Raw genomic sequence first — 12,021 nt, 5'->3', positions numbered from 1 at the left:
CCTCTTTCCTGTAGTAATTCTCTCATATTTTTAAGTTCCATTTTTAATTCCTGAAGAGATATCATCATTACATACTCTTGTAGTTTATGATCGTTAAAGTCCACAAAAAAGAAAACACTTTTACTTTCCTTCTTTCTTCTTTCAATTTTCTAAAGTTCTCAATTGTTCCAGCCCAGGGACTATACCAAAAACATCAATCAATCCCACAGTCAGTCAGTCCTTGCTTTTTTCTTTATTCTAGTTCTGCTTTCACTTTCTAAGATTCTTACTTTGTTTCAATATTTCTTTAATATTATATCCACACAAGTTCATTCAGAAACAGGATGCTTTCCCTTGTTTGAGCTCAAGTTTTGGTCAAAAGGTGGCACTCTCCATTATACAAAGTCTTCACCTTTTTCCCCTATTTTTTTATTTAGGGTTTTTCAAACCTTAATATTCCAACACAGTCCAGTCTCCAATTTGTAAACTTTATTATTATTATTTTTTGACAATCTTAAGTCCAGCTTTATTTTATGCCTGTTTATTCCCAAAATATTTTAGTCCAATTTTGTTAAATCTTTAGTTCCGGCTTCTTCCTTTCCCGGTTCGAAGCCCTGCTTAGCTGTCAGAAATATTTTCTTATTTTATTTCCTGTCCCTTTGTAATTTCGCCACTCACTTTTCTTTTCTTAAAAATTCCATGTTGCCTTAATCCCGGGGTACTTTTGTTTAATTGCATCGCCCAATTGTCCCGGTTCAGATGTTATCCACCTCTTTCTTCCCTCCTGAACAAATCTTAATCCAGCTGAGTCCTCCACTTCGGGGTGGCCATTTTAAACCACTGCTGCAGTCATCTTTGGGGGGAAAAAGACCAAGGCCGGGGGGGAGATGCGGCTCCCCTCAACCTGACTTGTGGCTTCCCCTTCCTCCACCGCCCTTCCAAGGCAGCTTCAGCCCCTAATCGTAATGATCGGGGCTCTCCAATGAAAGAGCACGGACCATAGCCGCAGAGAGATGCGATCTACAGTCTGTCAGCGAGGAGGCTCTGCCTTCTTCCTCCAACCTTATCTTTGTTTCTTATCTATCTATCTACCCGCCTATATCAGGAGACAGAAAAACCTGAAGGATATAAGCTGTGGAGATACATTAAACTTATTCAGAAATAAAGAGTAGAGCACAGAAGATTTTCAAAACAGCTAGCAGAAAAAACAAGAGGAAAAAGATTGTTTTAAAAGAGCTTCTTTTAAATATTTCAGAGGTATGGCATAGTACAGATTGCAGAGGTTCTTCAGTCAATTTTCTGCCCATGTGACATATATATAACAAACATGACATTAAGCACAGAAGGCTTAATATCTATCCCCACTCCAGGCTTCATTACACTCTGTCTTCCTATGTTCCTTATCTTTCCCTATGCAATCCAAATTCATTTATTTAATATAGTGCACAATTTCCTTCATCCAAGTGAAAAACCTTTAAAGGCCTCTTGTGTGATTTTAAACAATTAGTTTTAACAATTGGATGGTTCTATCACTTTGTACATTGTGTTCATAATAAATGACATCTGTTAAATGTGGACTCTTTTTGGTATGGCTTATCCAAAGTCTGCCATTCTAATGCCTTAATCTTCAGGTGGATTAAACAGAAAGAGTTGCACTATCTTGCAAAACAACATTCCCAGCACCATTCTTAAAGATTTTGAAAGAAATAAGCAACTGGTTGCTGTGATGGTTTGCCTGTGAGAAGAAACGTAGGAGAAGAAGCGTTATACTGTAAATACGGAGAGAACAAGTACCCAACCTTCATAGGAAGTCTCGGTGGTAAAAATTATTTGGTCTATTTTCACTGGAAGGTAAAGAGGAAATAAAGAGGAAAAACTGACCACATCACTTGGAAAGTGACTCTGGAGAGTCACTGCCAATAAGCGTAACAAATGTTGAGTTAGCGATCTGAACATAGGACAACTGTGTAACATTCCTGGCAAAAAAATTCAGCTCACATAAACATAGTCCACTGTGATGTAAAGCTATAGCTCCCAAGAAGAACAATACCTTTGCACATGATCGCTGAGGTCTGAATTTAGGAGGTCCTTGACGCCATATATTCCCCTCTCTTTGAACCTCATAGCTTGGAGGCACATTGGATGGTGAGAGAAGCAACTTCTTTAGCTAGAAAGGGAAACGGTGAAAGAAAGAGTCAAAATTCCTATATAAATGAACAGTAGTCACTTCTTTTTAAGTTCCCTAAATTCCCACACTCCAACACAATCATAGGATAAGTGAGGTAGAGATCCAAACTAAAAGGCACAAGTGTGAGTTAAATACTTTATTTTAACAGTCTATCTTTTCCTCCCACAGAATTATTTTAGCATTATTTGTACAATCCTTCCCCCCACCCACTTCATATATTAGGAAGAGTATAAAAATCAAAGTATCAAAATCAAATATCAAAATCATACTCATGGTTGTCAGGGAAGGGTAAGAGGGTAGAAGAGGCATGGTAGCTCAGTTGCTATGTTTAGGAGAAAGCTTTCAGTAGCAAACAGCATCTTATTTCTTCCATATAAAAAAAATATCTCATAGATTTGGAATGGTTCCATGGATATTCCCCATTATAGAAAGTGACAGAGAAGAAATAAGTCCTCTTTCCCTGAATAATGGTAGAATTTCATCATTTTCTTTAACACCCAGAAAAAAGATAAAGAATCATGAAGAAGATGCATCATGGAAAGACTGAAGGCCAGCAATAACTTGGCAAAGCCAAGCTTTAAAAAAATACTGAATTTATTGCTACGGTTAGTCTGACTTGCCATCCCATGAAAATAATAAAGAAATAATAACTCCATTATGGCACCCCAAATTCTTAGGAAGAACTCGATGCATATGGAGGCTGACAGCAGCTAAAGAACTGGTAACAGTGATTTCACTTTTGTATACATAATAGTAATTCAAAATCACAGCAAGCTTTCATTGATGGGTGGAAGAAATAAATTTTACTTCACATAATTGTATAAAGGGAGGAATTATATATTATCTCAATAAGCCCTGAAAAAAAAAGGTTGACAATGTAAACATCATGCAACTTTTTGGAAATAGCATAAGTGCCAGAATTGAAATTACTCCTTATAATGGGCGGGGAACTATGGCCCTTTTATGACTTGTGGACTTCAACTCCCAGAATTCAGGAACAAGAAAGGCATATTCTCCTAGTACTTTAAAATTTACTAGAAGTCATGATTTCAAAACACTCTGCAAGTCCTTTCCAAAAAAAGCTTTCTAACATTTTTGGAAGTTCTTTCCAAAATGAAAACATAGGGATGGTGCTATGGGCCAGCCATAGTGGCTAGGGTAGAATTATATTTCAACATTGACCTCATGGTATCTTAAAATACTAGCTAAGTTAAGCTCAATACAAGTATGTAGCATATTATTTTCTTCAGCCTAGAGACAAACAAATAGAAATTGGGGTTGGAGAATGAATTTTTTTCCAATACGAAAATTTCTAATTTCTGACTCCTTTTTTAAGTGGCAAAGAGAGAAAAAACATGCCTTTATAGTTTAAAACAGCCTCTCAAATTTAGCATATTTTGATTTGCTGAGCCAAAGCTACAGCCAAAGCCCACGTTCCATAGCAGTTTGTGAAAAGATGCTTTTCCCACATTCAGGGGAACCAGGTTTAAAAAGACTGCTGGTAGGTTTCCAGACTCATGGCTGGTAGTATTAAATTGGTTTCTGAAAATTTGGAATATTCTCCTTCCCCTTTATCCTAATTTGTGATTTATTTTCAGATACTAATTTTAGTATGAATCAGGAAGTAGGCATAAACTCCTGCCAAAGAAATCAATTGAATGTAACATTCTAACAAGGATTTCAATTAATTAATTCAACAGCTCATGAAGCAATCTAAAGAAACATTTTCTTTCTTAGTTTGAGGTAAGTTTTAGGATGTCTGTAAAACAGATATTATATTCCATGAAAAAACCCCAAATCTGAATAAAATATTATTTTTAAATAACTGATAACACATTTTTTTCTGATTACATGCCCAGAATGTCTGTTTTTAAAAAATAGAAATTCACATTCCCCACTCTCTCACTGAAGGCAAAATGAGAACCTTAACCAACCATTGACTCTGGTGGAAATATGGCAGCAAAAACAACTCTTTAAGGGTTATCCAGAAACTCAAAACTCTCCTTAACAATTAAGCAAATGACAAATATTCAAAGTTCCCATAACCAAAATTTTAAAGCTTTTTTTTTTTAATACAAGTGCAATACTAATTTGATCCTCTAGTTGTAAACTTTTTACAATGACAAAACATTAAAAAGTTATTTCCTCAATTCTGCAACGTATACATCATATATATGTATGTGTGTGTGTATACACACACACATATATATACACACACATATATACACATACACAGATTTGTGAAATATATATGTATGTGTATCTGTCTGTATCTATCTGTGTATGTGTCTGTCTGTCTCTCTCTCCCCCCTGCATGTTTTGTGTGTGTGTGTGTGTGTGTGTGTGTGTGTGTGTGTGTGTGTGTGAGATGTGTAAACATACAGGCAGCTTTGTGACATGGAAATGTGTACTTCTTACCACTAGATGCCACTATAACACTTTTAGGAATCATGAAATTCATTAATGGTAAATAACAGGGAAGTGGGGTAGATGGGTGAGAGGCTACAATCTACAGCTATGTTCCTGATGTCCTGTGCAAATGTTCTGCTTGAAGTGAAGAATGCTCATGTCCTTTATAAAAGCATATTTTGGGAAAGAACATTATGGAGCATTGAAGTTTCAGAGCATTGAAGTTTCAGAGCTCCATAATGATCTTATCTTGTTAAATGAAACCTAGATTACAAGCAGCAGTATTTTCTATTATCAGAGAGGCTTCATCCATAATATTCTTTTCTTTGCTCTCACCTGCTGGTTGGCTAATAATATCATGTACTGAGGAATAGAAACCACAGAAAATCAACTGCAGATTGTTCTGCTACCTCAAGGGAGGAGACTAGGATGCATGCCTCAATTAAAAACTCAAAACTTCCCAGTTTTCAGTTGTTAGTTTACCTTGGAAAAACAAGCCCCTTTAACTGGAAGCAAGTTTCAAGACCTTTGGAAATTATATAGGCACTATGTGAGCTAAAGAGTTCAACTCAATTTCTGACGACTACATGGACATAACCATGCAACAGTATATCTTGTACTTCGCAGTGATATCTCACCCAAGTACTAATTCGTTCAATTTTTATCTCATTTGGTTTCCAAGACCAACTAAGATTGGCCAGAGGCAGCTATCAGCAGAGACCATGAAATCTCAGAACAATTTATTAAATTACTGTACTAGAACTGTGGTTTTAGAGAAAATACTGTATAACAGCTTGCCCTATATCATGACTACTCACGCAAAGAAAATGCCACACTTTACATCTCCTTAACAGATATGAAAGTGTGATGTAAGGAAAAATGTAAGAAATGAGAGAAAATGTTGGAACAGTAGGCATCCCTAAAGTAGATAATATTTGAAATTAATACAGGTGGCCCTCGACTTACAATCACAATTGGGACAAGATTTCCAGTTGTAAGCTAAGGTATTCATATGACAAGACACAATTTGACGACACTTTCTGTGGTGGTCATTAATTGACTGCAGTCATTAAATGAATCAACAGTCATTAAGCGAATGCCATGGTCATAAGTGCAAACCCATTTTTCTGAACGGGCTTGCCGGAAACCAGCAAAAGATGCCAGAAAATCACAAAAAAAAACCATTGCAAATTGTAGTCACGTGATCATAGAACAATGCAACTGGTTGTAAGGACAAGACAGTCATGTGATATGAAGAATAGGGTGTGAGGCACATTTTATGATGGCCAGAAGTGCTTTGTGGGGTGTAAAGCACTTGTTGTGCGCCAGTCGTTAAATGGAGGACCAGATGTATTGTGATGTGCTTAAGCCTTTCATGTACTAGCCCGCTCTATGCCCTTCTTTTTCCATCCCAATCATATTCTTCCCAATGAGAATTACTATGGAGCAGATCAAATGAGAGCAACGATGTGGCACATGTATACGTATATAACAATAGATAGAACGCTTTTGTACTGTTATAACTGTAAGCCTATAATGAAAAAAATTCAGACCTTTGCTTCCTATCATACCCATGCAGCCGGATTATCAGAGGCGCATCCAAATCCACCTTAAACAGTAGGAAGTGGTTCTTACTAGAGACAGCTCATCAACCTCTTGGGCCACAGGAGGCCCCCTCGTAACTGGTGCAGCAGGATTGGGAGAGGGGATGGGTGAGGTGAAGCCGCTGTTGGGCATGTCCCCCTCATCCATATTTTTGAAGGCAGCCAGACCCATGTCTTCTTCCTGAATGTCATCCAGTGTCTCAGTGAGAGCTGCCAGCAAAGCTTCATTCTCACTGTCGATAATCTGCTGGGAGGAGTCAGAAGGACATAGGAGAAAAAGAGAAATTAAGAAGAGATGTTTCCCAAACACAGTGTTTTTTACAAGATACAAACCCACTTGTAATCATAGTCTAGTTATTTATGTAGGAGTAGCCAGATGACTTTATATTCTTTTAAAAGCAGACAGAGAAACTGGTAATACCATGGCATATTTATATTCAATACATACCTAAGATTAAACATACAATAAACAGAAAGTTTGATCATATGGCTCTTTGTCCAATAAACAAACAAACAAACAAATAAATTGATTCAAATTCTGACAAACACCCCATATCAACAACCATTACTGTAATTCAGGACTAGATTTCTATTTCCAGTGTTGTATAGTCATTCTTTTAGCCATACCTTTGCTTGCCCTAATCACAATTCTTGATATTTTAATAGATACCAAATACTGGGGATAGAGCCAAGAAGAATATATACATTTTTAATAAACAGTGATCGATCACACACTGTATTTACAATCCTAGTGATACTAGCCTAAAATATAACAATAATAGGACAAGCCAAATAATAGATTTAATGTAATAACACCGGTAGAAACAGGGTTCCTAGTATTGTCAGGATTTGACAGTGCAAGCCATAACTCAGTTTGAATTCAAAGAGGAGCTGTGTTGAAGTTTCTTATTCCAGATAGTTACCACAATTCTTATGCTGAGGTAAACAAAGGACTCAGAACATTAAATATATGACATATAGGCAACCAGTCTGATCTATTTCAGTTTATTAAACCCCAGATAAGATCTCAAATTCATGCATGAATCAGATAATATTAGGAGTAAAAATTTCTGGTCTGTCTATAAAACATTAAACATCATTTTTGAAAATATTAAAAAACTTATGCTGTCCTAAGCAATTTAATGAGCATTAATTCTCATTGAACACAATGGACTTTTTTAAATTAAAAATCTTAGGATTAGATTAATATCTCTTTGATATCAAATAAAACATTACCTCTCAATTACTTGATGGAATCTTAATCTGCTACTCTTTCTTCTCTCATTTATATTAAAAAATTACAAATTGTAGTAGAGTAGGGTAGGGTAGTGTAGGGTAGGGTAAAGTAGAGTAGAATAGAATCTAAAAGGGAACCTGGAGGTCTTCCAGTCTTCTAGAATTTGTAGCTAGATAGTACTGAAATGTAATATTTTTTCACTTCTGGGCAACTCTTTCATATAGCTATACAATTGGAAGCCACTAAAGTAGCTTCCAAATATAACAGCTATATAGGATATATCTGATTAGAATCTTGTAGATCTTACAAAAAATGAATTTACCCAAAACAACTAAAAATTGTGGAGATGTTTAATTATATTGTGGAGTGTTATTGAACTGCAAGTTAGTAAGCAATACTGTACCTAACCCTATTTGCCTTATGACATGATTCCCTTGTCATGTTGTAATACCTAGCTAGCATTTCATTGTTTAACACAGTGGTTCTCAACCTGTCTGCGGGCCCCGGGCGGAGGGGGGATCCGTGAAGGCTTGAAGAAATGTTATGATCTGAAGCATTGAGTTAAGTATTGCAGGTCCTTGGCCATAGTCTGTGGCTGCAAAAGGTATTTAAAGGGGGGCCATGGTGAAGAAAAGGTGAAGTCTTAACATACTTGCATAACTCTATGCTGCAATGAGGTACAGCCATCAAGGTGCTTCACTATTTTAGGATACTTAAAGAAAACATCTAATTCAAGTACAATACACCCTACCCTTACATGTAATTCCTATACTGCCTTTAAAGCTATAGCGGTGCTCACATGACACCCTGTAATATAAAGTAGCAATTACATTTTAGCTTAGCCTGGAGCAAAACCCCCAGACTGTTTGATGTTTAAAATTCAGTGTGTTGTACAAACATGAAAATGGGTTAACAGAGTCAACTGTGATTAAATTCACTATGTGTGAGTCATGCTTAGATAGTAAGTTTGCTTAAAAACACAACAAATAACAATATTATACCAAATATAAGCAAATACTCAAATCAGATCCAGATCAGGGATCTACCATGAGATATGCAGTTCTTCTATACCCTATTCAGATTCCCAGCCTCTGCTGTTATCTCATTATCAAATCAAACAAATTAATTTACAATTTTGGATAATGTAAATTGCAGAGCTCTTTTTCCTGCATTCTCAGATGGAACTGCAGAAGAGGAAAGAATGAACAATTCTACACTAACCTTTGTTCTGGTCCTGATTTGGACATAGTTGATAATCACATGTTCAAGTTATATGTAGTTGACCCTCAGCCTACCAGGCTAGTAATGGAAAGAATACTCTAGAGACACAACACATTAAGTGTTGAAACCTAAATGCTGGGAGCACTGATATCACACTCACTCACTCATTCACTCACTCATACACACACACACACGCACACTGAGGAAAAGCTTAGCTGTCTAAAACATTAGATACCCTAGTCTAATCCAGTTAAAACTAATTCAACTATATGGCACAGTCTTGCCCACCGATGTTTTTAATTCAAAATTTATATGCATTTACTGTATAACCTTCTTGCTGATAAGTGCATATATTTATTATAGACTGATATAGGATTGTTTTCTACAAGCTATGCACTGCATATGTAGCATTCTCTTTTCAGTTATACTGTATATATTATATAATCACTTGTGGGTCTTTCTCGTGCCCAAACATATGAACTGATTTTCAGATATTTAAATATGTAGTTTGTATTTAAAGAAGTAAAAAGCCTTCAGTGACTCTAGGTATGTCCTTGGACTATCTGCAGCCATTATTCCTCCATAATAGTGAAGTCATTAACCAACGTCCCCCCTTCAAGTCATGTTACAAATGATAGCACCAAGAAGAAAAGCACCAAGAACACAGTATTCTTTGAGAAGATGTTTTCCTTCTAATATTGGCAAAATACCTCTTTAGACAGGACATCAACAGGATATTTTTCATGGTGTTTTATGAATTCATTCTGTATGAAACACAAAGGCTTGTTCTGTTTATATTTTCCTGGGTGGAAAATACATATCCTGCAATGATGATCTGTCAGTCATGCTGGAGTTTTTAGAACAACAGCATAAAGCTGCAAAGTGAAGGCACTATGTCTCTTTTAAAGTTCTTAATGAATGAGCAGTTATAGTACAACTAGTCTGGCAGGTCCTGAAATCTAAGGTGATATTTATATTAAAAGAAGGAACAGAAAAGAACTAAAGACATGTTTATAATAGTATCCACTAATATACTTCACCTTTTGAACTAGGACAAAATGCTTATGCAAGCAATCATATGATTGTTTTTCCTATTTTCCTTATGCTACTGGTATATAATAAAAAGCAGCATGTACATTAAAATAACTCTTTTACAGTATGCAACACAACTTGCCCAAACATAAGTATTTCTCCACACTCTTTAATATGTCCCTTCTCGGTTACACTTCTAGGAGGTTCTATCCTAGGAAGTGAAAATACCCGGATCACCCTAAAATTGTTACAGGAATCAGTGTATAAATAGGTTCTTTTATTGTAGGAACTAAATAGCAATAATACTAGCGTCACACACATCCTACTAGGTCCTTTTGCAACATCCTGCTAGGCTGGGCTCTTATGAAGTCAAATCAAGGAGGGATTGAGTGGGATACCGAACAAAGCAAGATAAGCTAAGATTGCATATTGGTAAGAGTGAGTAACCCCCTTTCCTGTCTGCATAAAGCAGGAAAACCTACCTGGAAGATTCTGGTGGGGTTAGACAAAGCTTCTGCCCAAGCCTTATGGCTTGACATGTTCTGGTAATCGGTAAGGTCTGGGTACTTGAAACTGTGGCATGCACTTTGAATATTAATGAATGCATCATCTTTTCATGAGCACCACCCATGTATTTGCACTATTGTGTTAATATTTATTTATTTATTTATTTATTTATTTATTTGATTTGCCAATTGTTTACAAGATAATAAGTATAAATGTATACATAGTTGTGAATACATGAAATGGTTACATATAAGAAAATAAAAGATAAAATGGTTACATATAAGAAAAATAAAAGATATGCCAATTTAAGATTTCTCTGTTCTTATCCAAACCAGCTTTGTTGCATTCATCCAGAGCAAGACTGTTGTTCTTACCATTTGAATTTATATTGTGGGACTGTGGATTGTTCATTCATTCCTCCACAACTTTCAGCCATTTCAGGAAATTAAAACTGCATCCCTTGTTTGCACATACAGTTAAGCTTCTGCAGCAGATCAGTTAGAGGTTGCTTGGATAAGCTTCATTGCAGCTGGTCAGGCCTCCTACTGTAATTACACTCAGCAGTAACCAGAGGGGCTCCAATTACCTCATTTCTACGCTGTTTTTATTTAATGCATTTTAGAATTGCTATTCCCTGAAAAGGGCTGATTAAAACTCTCTCTTGAACCTCCATAAAAAATACAAAAAAAAAAAAACCCCTCTAGATGCTATAGTAGAATCTAGCAACGGCTCTTACTACAGCAGAAGCAGCTCCTCCTCACTCCCCTCCCCCAAAAAAGACTGAGCTGACGGGTGTCAGTAACATTCTCATTGCTATTTGTAAAAATTGATGATGTACCTGGAAAAGAAAGCAACAGCCTTTCCAGGTTGTTAGTGAGCAAAAATTACTGACCTGTAATCCATGCACCAGTAATGTGCAGTCTCTTTAACCCTTTGCAGGCTAAAAATATGGTGAAGTGGGAATCAGGGAATTCTGCTTTTATTTTATTCTCTGGCTTAGCTTTCATGTGGAGAAATAGGCATCCCTTCTATCATGGCTAGCATGGCACCAAGGAGAGCTGGCAAGGGGATAAAATCATACATTCGATTGCATGGAGCTAGTGAATGCCTAATAGAAGCCTGGCTCAAGGAAAGTAGTTTGGCTACAGCTTTAATGTATTGTTTCCATTGAACACTTAACTTTGCCAGTTCCAACTCCAGTCACTAGATCATAAAATTATAGCAACTGATAACTCTATTTGGGGAACCTAAAGACCCATCAATTTTCACCAGAAAATGCCCAGTGTTTCAAAGTTTTTGCATCAGGAGAGTATTGGCAAGGCTTCATGCCATCACTAAACTTCTTTCCCCAATGGCCTGCCAGGCAATCATAGACATGACATGGTTTGGCCACTGCAGTCACTCAAAGTTTAGCACGAAATATGTTCCCTACTCTCAGGTCTTTGAATTATGTTTGGTAATGCCAACACTTTTCCTTGGGGGAGTAGATAGTCATATAAATTTGTTTAATAAATAAATAGTTGGTTTAATTGTGTTGTTGCTGCCATATGTGTGTGTGTGTGTGTGAGGATTTTAATGTGAGTCACCTGGAGTCACCTGGAGTCACCTGGAGTCACCTGTGTGTGAGTTGGGAAACCATATTTGCGTACTAAATATTCACAATATACAACCTCTTTATTATGTTTACTAAGTCAGATGACAAATTTTGATGTTCTCAGAACACATTAAACTGTACAGGATTTAGCCAAAGGAAAACTGAAGGTAGGAGGAGCAAATGAAAAGTAATGCCTCCAATGTTATAGGTCACCAATAGATGGCAATACTGACGTGCTAGAAGTTGTGAC

At 36.5% G+C, this 12,021-nt stretch overlaps 1 protein-coding gene across 4 annotated transcripts in view; it reads right to left on the bottom strand.

Moving 5' to 3' along the window:
- The window catches only part of PPARGC1B (PPARG coactivator 1 beta), a 136,547-nt gene that overhangs the window by 21,563 nt on the left and 102,963 nt on the right, over positions 1–12,021 (bottom strand). For 2 of the 4 annotated variants that reach the window (XM_087955470.1, XM_026688466.2), the window contains exons 3-4: positions 6,212–6,427; positions 2,030–2,146 (exon numbers count right to left, since the gene is read on the bottom strand). In XM_087955470.1, the coding sequence (XP_087811596.1) occupies positions 2,030–2,146; positions 6,212–6,427 (333 nt within the window). The remainder of the gene's footprint in view (positions 1–2,029; positions 2,147–6,211; positions 6,428–12,021) is intronic. The other 2 variants (XM_087955469.1, XM_087955471.1) reach the window with 1 other exon arrangement.

Source organism: Notechis scutatus, chromosome 2 (genome assembly GCF_049901735.1).
Source record: "Notechis scutatus isolate UNSWTSFEM ecotype Mainland chromosome 2, rNotScu1.2, whole genome shotgun sequence".
Lineage (NCBI taxonomy): Eukaryota > Metazoa > Chordata > Lepidosauria > Squamata > Elapidae > Notechis > Notechis scutatus.
This window is presented reverse-complemented; position numbering and strand designations above follow the sequence as displayed.